A 20,509-nucleotide genomic window follows, 5' to 3' on the forward strand; every position below is an offset into this window, starting at 1 on the left:
ATAGCATTTCTTAATGTTACTCAGTTCCTTTGGCTTTGATGCCTCATGATTGAGTATTGCTCTGTTCAAGTAGACTGTGAATTTGCTGTGGTCTGATAGGGGTGTCAGTGGGATGACTGTGAACGCCCTGAGAGACTCTGGGTTGAGGTCAGTGATAAAGTAGTCTACAGTACTACTGCCAGGAGATGAGCTATAGGTGTACCTACCATAGGAGTCCCCTCGAAGCCTACCATTGACTAATTTTTCTCTGTTAAGATCATTTCCTTTTCAATTTCTAGCCAAATGTAAATGTTCCTGTTTTATTAATTTAATGGAGTGAGTTAGGTCTGCTCTATACCAAATTAGCATAATCCCTGAGTCCTTCCCTGTTTCACACCTGGTAGTTTGGTGGATGGGACTACCAGCTCTCTAACCTAGAGGGCAACCAGTGGGTCCGTCTCCTCTATACCAGGTTTCTTGCAGAATGACAATGTCTGTATTACCGATTTCTTTGGTGAAGTCCGGGTTCCTGCTCTTTAGGCCAAAGGCAGATGACCTCAGGCCTTGGATATTCCAGGATGATATAGTGAAGGCTTTGTGTTCCATAAAGTGTCCAATGTTGTTGGTCGTGTGGTTTGGCCTCAGGCCAGTAAGTGTGAGCAGAGCCTGCTGAGCATCTGGTACATGCCATTGGCTTCAGCTAGTGTAAAAGTGGATGTTGGGCCTGTTTTCCCGCTCACTGCCTGGGCGTATGTGTGACTTCCATGTTGCAGGGGGTGGGGTTTATGGGGTGGTCAGGGGGGCATAGGTCTGATCTGAGGGGGCCTAGATGGGGTGTGGGCATGGTTGACGTTATATAATGAAGAGGTCTGGTCTGACCCGCTCGGGGTGGGGGTATCTTTCTCAAGGGAGAGCTTCTCCTGCTGGGCTAATTTTTTGATTAGGTGAAAGTCCTGCTGAAACTGTTTGGGGTTACCCTGTACCATTACTGTTCCAGACTTATAGAGATTTATATTAGCTGACTCAGAGTCCTCGTTGTCAAGTATCCTGAGTTTCCACCCCTCGTTAACACTCCCTCTCTTAACAAAGGGGTAGTGTGCTAATATAGCACTGTGCCATGCCAGGGGATGGTTTGTTTGGAAGATAAGCTTGCTGATGTTCCCATTTTTGTAATAGCAAAAAGTGTCTCTTGATTTTCCATAAGGAGCTTCATTTTGTAATCTTTTCTTGCCTTATCATTCTTTACATACACAGGGTACTCTATTTTAATTACCACTGAACAGCGGGAGGCAGCTTCTAAGGCCTCTCCATTTGGATGGAGTCGACTGTTTGACTCTCCTGCCATTGTTGGGCTAAAGGGCTTTGACACCTCTCACTTGACACGTCAGTGCTAATTGAAGCTGTATCATGCTTGGCAGAATTCAGTCCTTATAAAGTAATGTAGTGTATTTTTCTTCTTGGCTTATGGAAATAAAATATAGTTTCAAACTAAACATTACTCACTCAGTTCCAGGTTGGATGATGTTTTCAGGTTTCTGTTGTTTTCCAGAGAATTTGCTGTCGTAGTTGTAAACCTTCCAGGTGATTCTGTAATTCTATCCAAAATCAGGTTGTAGGTTTTGAGTAGGGTAGCATCCTGTATATGTTCCTGACAGAAAATCCAAGTTTATCTAACTCTAAAACTATATTTTTTTAAGAAAATGCTGAAAAATGCAGGAGCTCGTCTGATTATGACCTCTAGCCTGCTCTGTCTCTCTCTCTCTCCCTCATATCTCTCTCTCTCTGTCTGCTTGTCTGTCTCTCTCTCATATTTCTCTGTCTCTGTCTCTCTCTCTCGTATCTCTCTCTCTCTGTCTGTCTCTCTCTCTCTCCCTCATATCTCTCTCTCCGTCTGTCTGTCTGTCTCCGTCTCTCTCTCTCTCATATTTCTTTGTCTGTCTGTCTGTCTGTCTGTCTGTCTGTCTGTCTGTCTGTCTGTCTGTCTGTCTGTCTGTCTGTCTCTCTCTCTCTCTCTCTCTCTCTCTCTCTCTCTCTCTCTCTCTCTCTCTCTCTCTCTCTCTCTCTCCCTCATATCTCTCTCTGTCTGTCTGTCTCTCTCTCTCGCTCCCTAATATATCTCTGTCTGTCTCTCTCTCTTGCTCATATCTGTCTCTCTCTCTCTCTCTCACTTATATATCTCTGTCTTTCTCTCTCTCATATCTCTATCTGTCTATCTCTCTCTCGCTCTCTCTCTCGCTCTCTCTCTCGCTCTCTCTCTCATATCTCTCTCTCTCTAGGAGAACCTGACATTGGTTCAGGGTTCAGGACACTTCTTGGTTCGTCTTCAGGACAGAGAGCTGGCCAACATCACTTACCTGGAGAACAGCAATGTTGTACAGGTGACACACACACAAACTCACCATTAACACACACACACACACACACACACAAACTCACCATTAACACACATACGCTGCCCATAGTCAAGGAGTTCTGACTACGGTCCACAGAGTGCTGCTAAGTCAGGCTTGTGATGTCTCTTAGGTGTCTCCCCTGCGGCCCGGCCTCTCCTCCATCCTGGCCTATGACCTGTGTTTGACCTCTGCTGACCCTGCCGTGACCTCCATCTCCATTTCTGACATCACTGACTTCCAGATAGACTTTGTTGACATTGTGAGTGTCCTCTCATTCTGTTGGATGAAGGAGAGTTGCTCTTTACAACCATGCTGGATTATAGGACACCACATTTGGTGTGTGTGTGTGTGTGTGTGTGTGTGTGTCAGGTGGAGGTGGACCACAGTGCTCTGGTTCGTGTGCGTGTTCTAGACTCTAACAGGCAACCGTTCCTACATCGTTACCTTCCTCTGATGCACCTCAAACTGACCCCCTCCTCACCCATCCTCACTGTGGAGTGAGTACCCGTGTGTGTGTGTACATTCTGTCTGTTATGTCCACATTCCTAAGAAACATTTCACTGGATAGAGATGTGTGAAATATTTAGTCAACATGGTACATAAACGTGTGTGTGAGTAGGCCTGCAGGGCCGTTGGACAGCGTCTCCGTAGGTTACCGTGTGTCGGGTCATACAGTGGGAGTGGTCAGTCTTCACCTGTCTGCAGTGGACAGCAGTGGGAGTGTCCGGACTTCCTCTCACAAACAGCTACAGGTAGACAACCAATCATAACCCCAGCAGAGCAATGCACACAACACACCATAAAACTATAGTAAAGAGTCTGTATACAGTTCTGATGTATTGTCACAACACACCATACAACTATAGTATACAGTCTGTATACAGTCCTGATGTATTGTCACAACACACACACCATACAACTATAGTATACAGTCTGTATACAGTCCTGATGTATTGTCACAACACACCATAAAACTATAGTATACAGTCCTGTTGTACTGTCACAACACACCATAAAACTATAGTATACAGTCCTGATGTATTGTCACAACACACCATAAAACTATAGTATACAGTCTGTATACAGTCCTGATGTATTGTCACAACACACCATAAAACTATAGTATACAGTCCTGTTGTATTGTCACAACACACCATACAAGTATACAGTCTGTATACAGTCCTGATGTATTGTCACAACACACCATAAAACTATAGTATACAGTCTGTATACAGTCCTGATGTACTGTCACAACACACCATAAAACTATAGTATACAGTCTATACAGTCCTGATGTACTGTCACAACACACCATAAAACTATAGTATACAGTCTATACAGTCCTGATGTATTGTCACAACACACCATAAAACTATAGTATACAGTCCTGTTGTACTGTCACAACACACCATAAAACTATAGTATACAGTCCTGATGTACTGTCACAACACACCATACAACTATAGTATACAGTCTGTATACAGTCCTGATGTACTGTCACAACACACCATACAACTATAGTATACAGTCCTGTTGTACTGTCACAACACACCATAAAACTATAGTATACAGTCTATACAGTCCTGATGTATTGTCACAACACACCATAAAACTATAGTATACAGTCCTGATGTATTGTCACAACACACCATAAAACTATAGTATACAGTCTATACAGTCCTGATGTATTGTCACAACACACCATAAAACTATAGTATACAGTCCTGATGTATTGTCACAACACACCATAAAACTATAGTATACAGTCCTGATGTATTGTCACAACACACCATAAAACTATAGTATACAGTCCTGTTGTACTGTCACAACACACCATAAAATTATAGTATACAGTCTGTATACAGTCCTGATGTATTGTCACAACACACCATAAAACTATAGTATACAGTCCTGTTGTATTGTCACAACACACCATAAAACTATAGTATACAGTCTATACAGTCCTGATGTACTGTCACAACACACCATAAAACTATAGTATACAGTCTATACAGTCCTGATGTATTGTCACAACACACCATAAAACTATAGTATACAGTCTATACAGTCCTGATGTATTGTCACAACACACCATAAAACTATAGTATACAGTCCTGATGTATTGTCACAACACACCATAAAACTATAGTATACAGTCTATACAGTCCTGATGTACTGTCACAACACACCATAAAACTATAGTATACAGTCCTGTTGTACTGTCACAACACACCATACAACTATAGTATACAGTCTATACAGTCCTGTTGTACTGTCACAACACACCATACAACTATAGTATACAGTCTATACAGTCCTGTTGTACTGTCACAACACACCATACAACTATAGTATACAGTCTATACAGTCCTGTTGTACTGTCACAACACACCATAAAACTATAGTATACAGTCCTGTTGTACTGTCACAACACACCATACAACTATAGTATACAGTCTATACAGTCCTGTTGTACTGTCACAACACACCATAAAACTATAGTATACAGTCCTGTTGTACTGTCACAACACACCATACAACTATAGTATACAGTCTATACAGTCCTGATGTATTGTCACAACACACCATACAACTATAGTATACAGTCTATACAGTCCTGTTGTACTGTCACAACACACCATAAAACTATAGTATACAGTCCTGTTGTACTGTCACAACACACCATAAAACTATAGTATACAGTCCTGATGTATTGTCACAACACACCATACAACTATAGTATACAGTCTATACAGTCCTGTTGTACTGTCACAACACACCATAAAACTATAGTATACAGTCCTGTTGTACTGTCACAACACACCATAAAACTATAGTATACAGTCCTGATGTATTGTCACAACACACCATAAAACTATAGTATACAGTCCTGTTGTACTGTCACAACACACCATAAAACTATAGTATACAGTCCTGATGTATTGTCACAACACACCATAAAACTATAGTATACAGTCTGTATACAGTCCTGTTGTACTGTCACAACACACCATAAAACTATAGTATACAGTCCTGTTGTACTGTCACAACACACCATACAACTATAGTATACAGTCTATACAGTCCTGATGTATTGTCACAACACACCATAAAACTATAGTATACAGTCCTGTTGTATTGTCACAACACACCATACAAGTATACAGTCTGTATACAGTCCTGATGTATTGTCACACCACACCATAAAACTATAGTATACAGTCTGTATACAGTCCTGATGTACTGTCACAACACACCATAAAACTATAGTATACAGTCTATACAGTCCTGATGTACTGTCACAACACACCATAAAACTATAGTATACAGTCTATACAGTCCTGATGTATTGTCACAACACACCATAAAACTATAGTATACAGTCCTGTTGTACTGTCACAACACACCATAAAACTATAGTATACAGTCCTGATGTACTGTCACAACACACCATACAACTATAGTATACAGTCTGTATACAGTCCTGATGTACTGTCACAACACACCATACAACTATAGTATACAGTCCTGTTGTACTGTCACAACACACCATAAAACTATAGTATACAGTCTATACAGTCCTGATGTATTGTCACAACACACCATAAAACTATAGTATACAGTCCTGATGTATTGTCACAACACACCATAAAACTATAGTATACAGTCTATACAGTCCTAATGTACTGTCACAACACACCATAAAACTATAGTATACAGTCCTGTTGTACTGTCACAACACACCATAAAACTATAGTATACAGTCTATACAGTCCTGATGTATTGTCACAACACACCATAAAACTATAGTATACAGTCCTGATGTATTGTCACAACACACCATAAAACTATAGTATACAGTCTATACAGTCCTGATGTATTGTCACAACACACCATAAAACTATAGTATACAGTCCTGATGTATTGTCACAACACACCATAAAACTATAGTATACAGTCCTGTTGTACTGTCACAACACACCATAAAATTATAGTATACAGTCTGTATACAGTCCTGATGTATTGTCACAACACACCATAAAACTATAGTATACAGTCTGTATACAGTCCTGATGTATTGTCACAACACACCATAAAACTATACTATACAGTCCTGTTGTACTGTCACAACACACCATAAAACTATAGTATACAGTCTGTATACAGTCCTGATGTATTGTCACAACACACCATAAAACTATAGTATACAGTCCTGTTGTATTGTCACAACACACCATAAAACTATAGTATACAGTCCTGTTGTACTGTCACAACACACCATAAAACTATAGTATACAGTCTATACAGTCCTGTTGTACTGTCACAACACACCATAAAACTATAGTATACAGTCCTGTTGTACTGTCACAACACACCATACAACTATAGTATACAGTCCTGTTGTACTGTCACAACACACCATAAAACTATAGTATACAGTCTATACAGTCCTGTTGTACTGTCACAACACACCATAAAACTATAGTATACAGTCCTGTTGTACTGTCACAACACACCATAAAACTATAGTATACAGTCCTGTTGTACTGTCACAACACACCATAAAACTATAGTATACAGTCTATACAGTCCTGTTGTACTGTCACAACACACCATAAAACTATAGTATACAGTCCTGTTGTACTGTCACAACACACCATATAACTATAGTATACAGTCCTGTTGTACTGTCACAACACACCATAAAACTATAGTATACAGTCTATACAATCCTGTTGTACTGTCACAACACACCATACAACTATAGTATACAGTCCTGTTGTACTGTCACAACACACCATAAAACTATAGTATACAGTCTATACAGTCCTGTTGTACTGTCACAACACACCATAAAACTATAGTATACAGTCCTGTTGTACTGTCACAACACACCATAAAACTATAGTATACAGTCCTGTTGTATTGTCACAACACACCATAAAACTATAGTATACAGTCCTGTTGTAATGTCACAACACACCATACAACTATAGTATACAGTCTATACAGTCCTGATGTACTGTCACAACACACCATAAAACTATAGTATACAGTCCTGTTGTACTGTCACAACACACCATACAACTATAGTATACAGTCTATACAGTCCTGTTGTACTGTCACAACACACCATACAACTATAGTATACAGTCTATACAGTCCTGTTGTACTGTCACAACACACCATACAACTATAGTATACAGTCTATACAGTCCTGTTGTACTGTCACAACACACCATAAAACTATAGTATACAGTCCTGTTGTACTGTCACAACACGCCATACAACTATAGTATACAGTCTATACAGTCCTGTTGTACTGTCACAACACACCATACAACTATAGTATACAGTCTATACAGTCCTGTTGTACTGTCACAACACACCATAAAACTATAGTATACAGTCCTGTTGTACTGTCACAACACACCATAAAACTATAGTATACAGTCCTGTTGTACTGTCACAACACACCATAAAACTATAGTATACAGTCTATACAGTCCTGATGTACTGTCACAACACACCATAAAACTATAGTATACAGTCCTGTTGTACTGTCACAACACACCATACAACTATAGTATACAGTCTATACAGTCCTGTTGTACTGTCACAACACACCATACAACTATAGTATACAGTCTATACAGTCCTGTTGTACTGTCACAACACACCATAAAACTATAGTATACAGTCCTGTTGTACTGTCACAACACACCATACAACTATAGTATACAGTCTATACAGTCCTGTTGTACTGTCACAACACACCATACAACTATAGTATACAGTCCTGATGTACTGTCACAACACACCATAAAACTATAGTATACAGTCCTGTTGTACTGTCACAACACACCATACAACTATAGTATACAGTCCTGTTGTACTGTCACAACACACCATACAAATAGTATACAGTCTATACAGTCCTGTTGTACTGTCACAACACACCATACAACTATAGTATACAGTCTATACAGTCCTGTTGTACTGTCACAACACACCATACAACTATAGTATACAGTCTATACAGTCCTGTTGTACTGTCACAACACACCATAAAACTATAGTATACAGTCCTGTTGTACTGTCACAACACACCATACAACTATAGTATACAGTCTATACAGTCCTGTTGTACTGTCACAACACACCATAAAACTATAGTATACAGTCCTGTTGTATTGTCACAACACACCATACAACTATAGTATACAGTCCTGTTGTACTGTCACAACACACCATAAAACTATAGTATACAGTCCTGTTGTACTGTCACAACACACCATAAAACTATAGTATACAGTCCTGTTGTACTGTCACAACACACCATAAAACTATAGTATACAGTCCTGTTGTACTGTCACAACACACCATAAAACTATAGTATACAGTCTATACAGTCCTGTTGTACTGTCACAACACACCATAAAACTATAGTATACAGTCCTGTTGTACTGTCACAACACACCATAAAACTATAGTATACAGTCCTGTTGTACTGTCACAACACACCATACAACTATAGTATACAGTCTATACAGTCCTGTTGTACTGTCACAACACACCATAAAACTATAGTATACAGTCCTGTTGTACTGTCACAACACACCATAAAACTATAGTATACAGTCCTGTTGTACTGTCACAACACACCATACAACTATAGTATACAGTCTATACAGTCCTGTTGTACTGTCACAACACACCATAAAACTATAGTATACAGTCCTGTTGTACTGTCACAACACACCATAAAACTATAGTATACAGTCCTGTTGTATTGTCACAACACACCATAAAACTATAGTATACAGTCTGTATACAGTCCTGTTGTACTGTCACAACACACCATAAAACTATAGTATACAGTCCTGTTGTACTGTCACAACACACCATAAAACTATAGTATACAGTCTGTATACAGTCCTGTTGTACTGTCACAACACACCATAAAACTATAGTATACAGTCCTGTTGTACTGTCACAACACACCATAAAACTATAGTATACAGTCTGTATACAGTCCTGATGTATTGTCACAACACACCATAAAACTATAGTATACAGTCCTGTTGTATTGTCACAACACACCATAAAACTATAGTATACAGTCTGTATACAGTCCTGATGTATTGTCACAACACACCATAAAACTATAGTATACAGTCCTGTTGTACTGTCACAACACACCATAAAACTATAGTATACAGTCTATACAGTCATGATGTACTGTCACAACACACCATAAAACTATAGTATACAGTCTGTATACAGTCCTGTTGTACTGTCACAACACACCATAAAACTATAGTATACAGTCCTGTTGTACTGTCACAACACACCATAAAACTATAGTATACAGTCCTGTTGTATTGTCACAACACACCATAAAACTATAGTATACAGTCTGTATACAGTCCTGATGTATTGTCACAACACACCATAAAACTATAGTATACAGTCCTGATGTATTGTCACAACACACCATAAAACTATAGTATACAGTCCTGTTGTACTGTCACAACACACCATAAAACTATAGTATACAGTCTGTATACAGTCCTGTTGTACTGTCACAACACACCATAAAACTATAGTATACAGTCCTGTTGTACTGTCACAACACACCATAAAACTATAGTATACAGTCTGTATACAGTCCTGATGTATTGTCACAACACACCATAAAACTATAGTATACAGTCCTGTTGTATTGTCACAACACACCATAAAACTATAGTATACAGTCTGTATACAGTCCTGATGTATTGTCACAACACACCATAAAACTATAGTATACAGTCCTGTTGTACTGTCACAACACACCATAAAACTATAGTATACAGTCTATACAGTCATGATGTACTGTCACAACACACCATAAAACTATAGTATACAGTCTGTATACAGTCCTGTTGTACTGTCACAACACACCATACAACTATAGTATACAGTCCTGTTGTACTGTCACAACACACCATAAAACTATAGTATACAGTCTATACAGTCCTGTTGTACTGTCACAACACACCATAAAACTATAGTATACAGTCCTGTTGTATTGTCACAACACACCATAAAACTATAGTATACAGTCTGTATACAGTCCTGATGTATTGTCACAACACACCATAAAACTTTAGTATACAGTCCTGATGTATTGTCACAACACACCATAAAACTATAGTATACAGTCTATACAGTCCTGTTGTACTGTCACAACACACCATAAAACTATAGTATACAGTCCTGTTGTACTGTCACAACACACCATAAAACTATAGTATACAGTCCTGTTGTACTGTCACAACACACCATAAAACTATAGTATACAGTCCTGTTGTACTGTCACAACACACCATAAAACTATAGTATACAGTCTATACAGTCCTGATGTACTGTCACAACACACCATAAAACTATAGTATACAGTCCTGTTGTACTGTCACAACACACCATACAACTATAGTATACAGTCTATACAGTCCTGTTGTACTGTCACAACACACCATACAACTATAGTATACAGTCTATACAGTCCTGTTGTACTGTCACAACACACCATACAACTATAGTATACAGTCTATACAGTCCTGTTGTACTGTCACAACACACCATAAAACTATAGTATACAGTCCTGTTGTACTGTCACAACACACCATACAACTATAGTATACAGTCTATACAGTCCTGTTGTACTGTCACAACACACCATACAACTATAGTATACAGTCTATACAGTCCTGTTGTACTGTCACAACACACCATAAAACTATAGTATACAGTCCTGTTGTACTGTCACAACACACCATAAAACTATAGTATACAGTCCTGTTGTACTGTCACAACACACCATAAAACTATAGTATACAGTCCTGTTGTACTGTCACAACACACCATAAAACTATAGTATACAGTCCTGTTGTACTGTCACAACACACCATACAACTATAGTATACAGTCTATACAGTCCTGTTGTACTGTCACAACACACCATACAACTATAGTATACAGTCTATACAGTCCTGTTGTACTGTCACAACACACCATACAACTATAGTATACAGTCTATACAGTCCTGTTGTACTGTCACAACACACCATAAAACTATAGTATACAGTCCTGTTGTACTGTCACAACACACCATAAAACTATAGTATACAGTCCTGTTGTACTGTCACAACACACCATAAAACTATAGTATACAGTCTATACAGTCCTGATGTATTGTCACAACACACCATAAAACTATAGTATACAGTCCTGTTGTACTGTCACAACACACCATAAAACTATAGTATACAGTCTATACAGTCCTGATGTACTGTCACAACACACCATAAAACTATAGTATACAGTCCTGTTGTACTGTCACAACACACCATACAACTATAGTATACAGTCTATACAGTCCTGTTGTACTGTCACAACACACCATACAACTATAGTATACAGTCTATACAGTCCTGTTGTACTGTCACAACACACCATACAACTATAGTATACAGTCTATACAGTCCTGTTGTACTGTCACAACACACCATAAAACTATAGTATACAGTCCTGTTGTACTGTCACAACACACCATACAACTATAGTATACAGTCTATACAGTCCTGTTGTACTGTCACAACACACCATACAACTATAGTATACAGTCTATACAGTCCTGTTGTACTGTCACAACACACCATAAAACTATAGTATACAGTCCTGTTGTATTGTCACAACACACCATAAAACTATAGTATACAGTCTGAATACAGTCCTGATGTATTGTCACAACACACCATAAAACTATAGTATACAGTCCTGTTGTACTGTCACAACACACCATAAAACTATAGTATACAGTCTGTATACAGTCCTGTTGTACTGTCACAACACACCATAAAACTATAGTATACAGTCCTGATGTATTGTCACAACACACCATAAAACTATAGTATACAGTCCTGATGTACTGTCACAACACACCATAAAACTATAGTATACAGTCCTGTTGTACTGTCACAACACACCATAAAACTATAGTATACAGTCTGTATACAGTCCTGTTGTACTGTCACAACACACCATAAAACTATAGTATACAGTCCTGTTGTATTGTCACAACACACCATAAAACTATAGTATACAGTCTGTATACAGTCCTGATGTATTGTCACAACACACCATAAAACTATAGTATACAGTCCTGTTGTACTGTCACAACACACCATAAAACTATAGTATACAGTCTATACAGTCCTGATGTACTGTCACAACACACCATAAAACTATAGTATACAGTCTATACAGTCCTGTTGTACTGTCACAACACACCATAAAACTATAGTATACAGTCTGTATACAGTCCTGATGTATTGTCACAACACACCATAAAACTATAGTATACAGTCCTGATGTATTGTCACAACACACCATAAAACTATAGTATACAGTCTGTATACAGTCCTGATGTATTGTCACAACACACCATAAAACTATAGTATACAGTCCTGTTGTACTGTCACAACACACCATAAAACTATAGTATACAGTCCTGATGTATTGTCACAACACACCATAAAACTATAGTATACAGTCCTGTTGTATTGTCACAACACACCATACAACTATAGTATACAGTCTGTATACAGTCCTGATGTACTGTCACAACACACCATAAAACTATAGTATACAGTCCTGATGTACTGTCACAACACACCATAAAACTATAGTATACAGTCCTGATGTATTGTCACAACACACCATAAAACTATAGTATACAGTCCTGATGTATTGTCACAACACACCATAAAACTATAGTATACAGTCTATACAGTCCTGATGTACTGTCACAACACACCATAAAACTATAGTATACAGTCTATACAGTCCTGTTGTACTGTCACAACACACCATAAAACTATAGTATACAGTCCTGTTGTACTGTCACAACACACCATAAAACTATAGTATACAGTCTATACAGTCCTGATGTACTGTCACAACACACCATACAACTATAGTACACAGTCTATACAGTCCTGATGTACTGTCAAAACACACCATACAACTATAGTACACAGTCTATACAGTCCTGATGAACTGTACGTTGTTTTCATATGCAGGTCTACCCCAGATTCACCCTGCAGCCACGAAGTCTGGCACTGACACTGGGCAGCGTAGGACAGGTATCCAAATACACATTATCAGTGTTTCTAAAATGATGGTTCAGGAGGAGCTACTGGTGGGTTTCTGGTCACGCTGACACAATGCAGAAATCACTCTGACATTTCCTAGTTGCTAAAATTCTAATAGTTCGCCTAATATCAGTTTATGTGCAAAACCAAGCAAGTATCATGTGGAGAATCATTGTACCATCTAAACCCCTGTGAAATATATTTTCCATAACTGAAATGTTTTTTTTTCAGCTGTTTGAAAATGATGTACAAACCGTAGGTAAAAGATGCAAAAACAAAAGAATAGGAAGCATAGAATTAGCGCACATTGAACAGATCTACTATCATTTTAGACTTGCTTTCAATGAGAATGACAGATCTATAACACACATTTCTTTGTAAATTTGATCGTCACCCAAAAAGTTACATATTGCAGCTTTAACTCTGACTCTAGGTTTCTGTTAGCTCTGACTCTAGGTTTCTGTTAGCTCTGACTCTAGGTTTCTGTTAGCTCTGACTCTAGGTTTCTGTTAGCTCTGACTCTAGGTTTCTGTTAACTCTGACTCTAGGTTTCTGTTAACTCTGACTCTAGGGTCTTCTAGGTTTCTGTTAACTCCGACTCTAGGTTTCTGTTTACTAGGTTTCTGTTAACTGACTCTAGGTTTCTGTTTACTCTGACTCTAGGTTTCTGTTAACTCCGACTCTAGGTTTCTGTTTACTCTGACTCTAGGTTTCTGTTAGCTCTGACACTAGGTTTCTGTGAACTCTGACTCTAGGTTTCTGTTTTCTCTGACTCTAGGTTTCTGTTTACTCTGACTCTAGGTTTCTGTTTACTCTGACTCTAGGTTTCTGTTTACTCTGACTCTAGGTTTCTGTTATCTCTGACTCTAGGTTTCTGTTTAGACTCTCTGACTCTCTAGGTTTCTGTTTACTCTGACTCTAGGTTTCTGTTTACTCTGACTCTAGGTTTCTGTTTACTCTGACTCTAGGTTTCTGTTTCTCTGACTCTAGGTTTCTGTTTACTGTTCTGACTCTAGGTTTCTGTTTACTCTGACTTAGGTTTCTGTTTACTCTGACTCTAGGTTTCTGTTTACTCTGACTCTAGGTTTCTGTTAACTCTGACTCTAGGTTTCTGTTTACTCTGACTCTAGGTTTCTGTTAACTCTGACTCTAGGTTTCTGTTTACTCTGACTCTAGGTTTCTGTTAACTCTGACTCTAGGTTTCTGTTAACTCTGACTCTAGGTTTCTGTTTACTCCGACTCTAGGTTTCTGTTTACTCTGACTCTAGGTTTCTGTTAACTCCGACTCTAGGTTTCTGTTTACTCTGACTCTAGGTTTCTGTTAACTCTGACTCTAGGTTTCTGTTTACTCTGACTCTAGGTTTCTGTTAGCTCTGACACTAGGTTTCTGTGAACTCTGACTCTAGGTTTCTGTTAACTCTGACTCTAGGTTTCTGTTAACTCTGACTCTAGGTTTCTGTTTACTCCTGACTAGGTTTCTGTTAACTCTGACTCTAGGTTTCTGTTTCTTAACTCTGACTCTAGGTTTCTGTTTACTCTGACTCTAGGTTTCTGTTTACTCTGACTCTAGGTTTCTGTTTACTCTGACTCTAGGTTTCTGTTAACTCTGACTCTAGGTTTCTGTTAACTCTGACTCTAGGTTTCTGTTTACTCTGACTCTAGGTTTCTGTTTACTCTGACTCTAGGTTTCTGTTTACTCTGACTCTAGGTTTCTGTTAACTACGACTCTAGGTTTCTGTTTACTCTGACTCTAGGTTTCTGTTTACTCTGACTCTAGGTTTCTGTTAGCTCTGACTCTAGGTTTCTGTTTACTCTGACTCTAGGTTTCTGTTTACTCTGACTCTAGGTTTCTGTTTACTCTGACTCTAGGTTTCTGTTTACTCTGACTCTAGGTTTCTGTTTACTCTGACTCTAGGTTTCTGTTTACTCTGACTCTAGGTTTCTGTTACTCTGACTCTAGGTTTCTGTTTACTCTGACTCTAGGTTTCTGTTTACTCTAGGTTTCTGACTCTGACTCTAGGTTTCTGTTAGCTCTGACTCTAGGTTTCTGTTAACTCTGACTCTAGGTTTCTGTTTACTCTGACTCTAGGTTTCTGTTAACTCTGACTCTAGGTTTCTGTTACTCTGACTCTAGGTTTCTGTTAACTCTGACTCTAGGTTTCTGTTAACTAGGTTTCTGTTTACTCTGACTCTAGGTTTCTGTTTACTCCGACTCTAGGTTAACTCTGACTCTAGGTTTCTGTTTACTCTGACTAGGTTTCTGTTTACTCCGACTCTAGGTTTCTGTTTACTTTACTCCGACTCTAGGTTTCTGTTTACTCCGACTCTAGGTTTCTGTTTACTCCGACTCTAGGTTTCTGTTAACTCCGACTCTAGGTTTCTGTTTACCTGACTCTAGGTTTCTGTTAACTCCGACTCTAGGTTTCTGTTTACTCCGACTCTAGGTTTCTGTTAGCTCTGACACTAGGTTTCTGTGAACTCTGACTCTAGGTTTCTGTTTACTCCGACTCTAGGTTTCTGTTTACTCTGACTCTAGGTTTCTGTTAACTCCGACTCTAGGTTTCTGTTTACTCTGACTCTAGGTTTCTGTTAACTCCGACTCTAGCTGTCTGTTTACTCTGACTCTAGGTTTCTGTTAGCTCTGACACTAGGTTTCTGTGAACTCTGACTCTAGGTTTCTGTGAACTCTGACTCTAGGTTTCTGTTAACTCTGACTCTAGGTTTCTGTTAACTCTGACTCTAGGTTTCTGTGAACTCTGACTCTAGGTTTCTGTTAACTCTGACTCTAGGTTTCTGTTAACTCTGACTCTAGGTTTCTGTTTACTCTGACTAGGTTTCTGTTAACTCTGACTCTAGGTTTCTGTTAGCTCTGACACTAGGTTTCTGTTTACTCTGACTCTAGGTTTCTGTTAGCTCTGACTCTAGGTTTCTGTTAGCTCTGACTCTAGGTTTCTGTTAGCTCTGACTAGGTTTCTGTTAACTCTGACTCTAGGTTTCTGTTACCTCCGACTCTATGTTTCTGTTAACTCCGACTCTAGGTTTCTGTTTACTCCGACTCTAGGTTTCTGTTTACTCCGACTCTAGGTTTCTGTTTACTCCGACTCTAGGTTTCTGTTTACTCTGACTCTAGGTTTCTGTTAACTCCGACTCTAGGTTTCTGTTTACTCTGACTCTAGGTTTCTGTTAACTCCGACTCTAGGTTTCTGTTTACTCCGACTCTAGGTTTCTGTTAGCTCTGACACTAGGTTTCTGTGAACTCTGACTCTAGGTTTCTGTTTACTCCGACTCTAGGTTTCTGTTTACTCTGACTCTAGGTTTCTGTTAACTCCGACTCTAGGTTTCTGTTTACTCTGACTCTAGGTTTCTGTTAACTCCGACTCTAGGTTTCTGTTTACTCTGACTCTAGGTTTCTGTTAGCTCTGACACTAGGTTTCTGTGAACTCTGACTCTAGGTTTCTGTGAACTCTGACTCTAGGTTTCTGTTTACTCTGACTAGGTTTCTGTTAACTACGACTCTAGGTTTCTGTTAACTCTGACTCTAGGTTTCTGTTTACTCTGACTCTAGGTTTCTGTTTACTCTGACTCTAGGTTTCTGTTTACTCTGACTCTAGGTTTCTGTTTACTCTGACTCTAGGTTTCTGTTTACTCTGACTCTAGGTTTCTGTTTACTCTGACTCTAGGTTTCTGTTAACTACGACTCTAGGTTTCTGTTTACTCTGACTCTAGGTTTCTGTTTACTCTGACTCTAGGTTTCTGTTAGCTCTGACTCTAGGTTTCTGTTTACTCTGACTCTAGGTTTCTGTTTACTCTGACTCTAGGTTTCTGTTTACTCTGACTCTAGGTTTCTGTTTACTCTGACTCTAGGTTTCTGTTTACTCTGACTCTAGGTTTCTGTTAGCTCTGACTCTAGGTTTCTGTTTACTCTGACTCTAGGTTTCTGTTTACTCTGACTCTAGGTTTCTGTTAGCTCTGACTCTAGGTTTCTGTTAACTCCGACTCTAGGTTTCTGTTAACTACGACTCTAGGTTTCTGTTAACTCTGACTCTAGGTTTCTGTTTACTCTGACTCTAGGTTTCTGTTTACTCCGACTCTAGGTTTCTGTTTACTCCGACTCTAGGTTTCTGTTAACTCCGACTCTAGGTTTCTGTTTACTCCGACTCTAGGTTTCTGTTTACTCCGACTCTAGGTTTCTGTTTACTCCGACTCTAGGTTTCTGTTTACTCCGACTCTAGGTTTCTGTTAACTCCGACTCTAGGTTTCTGTTTACTCTGACTCTAGGTTTCTGTTAACTCCGACTCTAGGTTTCTGTTTACTCCGACTCTAGGTTTCTGTTAGCTCTGACACTAGGTTTCTGTGAACTCTGACTCTAGGTTTCTGTTTACTCCGACTCTAGGTTTCTGTTTACTCTGACTCTAGGTTTCTGTTAACTCCGACTCTAGGTTTCTGTTTACTCTGACTCTAGGTTTCTGTTAACTCCGACTCTAGCTGTCTGTTTACTCTGACTCTAGGTTTCTGTTAGCTCTGACACTAGGTTTCTGTGAACTCTGACTCTAGGTTTCTGTGAACTCTGACTCTAGGTTTCTGTTAACTCTGACTCTAGGTTTCTGTTTACTCTGACTATGTTTCTGTTAACTCTGACTCTAGGTTTCTGTGAACTCTGACTCTAGGTTTCTGTTAACTCTGACTCTAGGTTTCTGTTAACTCTGACTCTAGGTTTCTGTTTACTCTGACTAGGTTTCTGTTAACTCTGACTCTAGGTTTCTGTTAGCTCTGACACTAGGTTTCTGTTTACTCTGACTCTAGGTTTCTGTTAGCTCTGACTCTAGGTTTCTGTTAGCTCTGACTCTAGGTTTCTGTTAGCTCTGACTCTAGGTTTCTGTTAGCTCTGACTAGGTTTCTGTTAACTCTGACTCTAGGTTTCTGTTACCTCCGACTCTATGTTTCTGTTAACTCCGACTCTAGGTTTCTGTTAACTCCGACTCTAGGTTTCTGTTTACTCCGACTCTAGGTTTCTGTTTACTCCGACTCTAGGTTTCTGTTTACTCCGACTCTAGGTTTCTGTTTACTCTGACTCTAGGTTTCTGTTAACTCCGACTCTAGGTTTCTGTTTACTCTGACTCTAGGTTTCTGTTAACTCCGACTCTAGGTTTCTGTTTACTCCGACTCTAGGTTTCTGTTAGCTCTGACACTAGGTTTCTGTGAACTCTGACTCTAGGTTTCTGTTTACTCCGACTCTAGGTTTCTGTTTACTCTGACTCTAGGTTTCTGTTAACTCCGACTCTAGGTTTCTGTTTACTCTGACTCTAGGTTTCTGTTAACTCCGACTCTAGGTTTCTGTTTACTCTGACTCTAGGTTTCTGTTAGCTCTGACACTAGGTTTCTGTGAACTCTGACTCTAGGTTTCTGTGAACTCTGACTCTAGGTTTCTGTTAACTCTGACTCTAGGTTTCTGTTTACTCTGACTAGGTTTCTGTTAACTCTGACTCTAGGTTTCTGTTAACTCCGACTCTAGGTTTCTGTTTACTCTGACTCTATGTTTCTGTTTACTCTGACTCTAGGTTTCTGTTAACTACGACTCTAGGTTTCTGTTAACTCTGACTCTAGGTTTCTGTTTACTCTGACTCTAGGTTTCTGTTTACTCTGACTCTAGGTTTCTGTTTACTCTGACTCTAGGTTTCTGTTAACTCTGACTCTAGGTTTCTGTTTACTCTGACTCTAGGTTTCTGTTTACTCTGACTCTAGGTTTCTGTTAGCTCTGACTCTAGGTTTCTGTTTACTCTGACTCTAGGTTTCTGTTTACTCTGACTCTAGGTTTCTGTTTACTCTGACTCTAGGTTTCTGTTTACTCTAGGTTTCTGTTTACTCTGACTCTAGGTTTCTGTTAGGTTTCTGTTTACTCTGACTCTAGGTTTCTGTTTACTCTGACTCTAGGTTTCTGTTAACTCTGACTCTAGGTTTCTGTTAACTCCGACTCTAGGTTTCTGTTAACTCTGACTCTAGGTTTCTGTTAACTCTGACTCTAGGTTTCTGTTTACTCTGACTCTAGGTTTCTGTTTACTCCGACTCTAGGTTTCTGTTAACTCCGACTCTAGGTTTCTGTTTACTCCGACTCTAGGTTTCTGTTTACTCCGACTCTAGGTTTCTGTTTACTCCGACTCTAGGTTTCTGTTTACTCCGACTCTAGGTTTCTGTTAACTCCGACTCTAGGTTTCTGTTTACTCTGACTCTAGGTTTCTGTTAACTCCGACTCTAGGTTTCTGTTTACTCCGACTCTAGGTTTCTGTTTACTCCGACTCTAGGTTTCTGTTAGCTCTGACACTAGGTTTCTGTTTACTCTGACTCTAGGTTTCTGTTTACTCTGACTCTAGGTTTCTGTTTACTCTGACTCTAGGTTTCTGTTAGCTCTGACTCTAGTTTTCTGTTTACTCTGACTCTAGGTTTCTGTTTACTCTGACTCTAGGTTTCTGTTTTCTCTGACTCTAGGTTTCTGTTAGCTCTGACTCTAGGTTTCTGTTTACTCCGACTCTAGGTTTCTGTTTACTCTGACTCTAGGTTTCTGTTAACTCCGACTCTAGGTTTCTGTTTACTCTGACTCTAGGTTTCTGTTTACTCTGACTCTAGGTTTCTGTTGACTCCGACTCTAGCTGTCTGTTTACTCTGACTCTAGGTTTCTGTTAGCTCTGACACTAGGTTTCTGTGAACTCTGACTCTAGGTTTCTGTGAACTCTGACTCTAGGTTTCTGTTAACTCTGACTCTAGGTTTCTGTTTACTCTGACTAGGTTTCTGTTTACTCTGACTCTAGGTTTCTGTGAACTCTGACTCTAGGTTTCTGTTAACTCTGACTCTAGGTTTCTGTTAACTCTGACTCTAGGTTTCTGTTTACTCTGACTCTAGGTTTCTGTTTACTCTGACTCTAGGTTTCTGTTTACTCTGAC

At 39.2% G+C, this 20,509-nt stretch overlaps 1 protein-coding gene across 1 annotated transcript in view; it reads left to right on the plus strand.

Moving 5' to 3' along the window:
* The window catches only part of LOC115115186 (nuclear pore membrane glycoprotein 210-like), a 107,712-nt gene that overhangs the window by 39,846 nt on the left and 47,357 nt on the right, over nucleotides 1-20,509 (plus strand). The window contains exons 20-24 of the mRNA XM_065006480.1: nucleotides 2,256-2,357; nucleotides 2,503-2,631; nucleotides 2,742-2,869; nucleotides 2,992-3,124; nucleotides 13,502-13,564. Coding sequence (XP_064862552.1) covers nucleotides 2,256-2,357; nucleotides 2,503-2,631; nucleotides 2,742-2,869; nucleotides 2,992-3,124; nucleotides 13,502-13,564 — 555 coding nt within the window. The remainder of the gene's footprint in view (nucleotides 1-2,255; nucleotides 2,358-2,502; nucleotides 2,632-2,741; nucleotides 2,870-2,991; nucleotides 3,125-13,501; nucleotides 13,565-20,509) is intronic.

The sequence above is a fragment of the Oncorhynchus nerka genome, linkage group LG3 (assembly GCF_034236695.1).
Source record: "Oncorhynchus nerka isolate Pitt River linkage group LG3, Oner_Uvic_2.0, whole genome shotgun sequence".
Classification (NCBI taxonomy): domain Eukaryota; kingdom Metazoa; phylum Chordata; class Actinopteri; order Salmoniformes; family Salmonidae; genus Oncorhynchus; species Oncorhynchus nerka.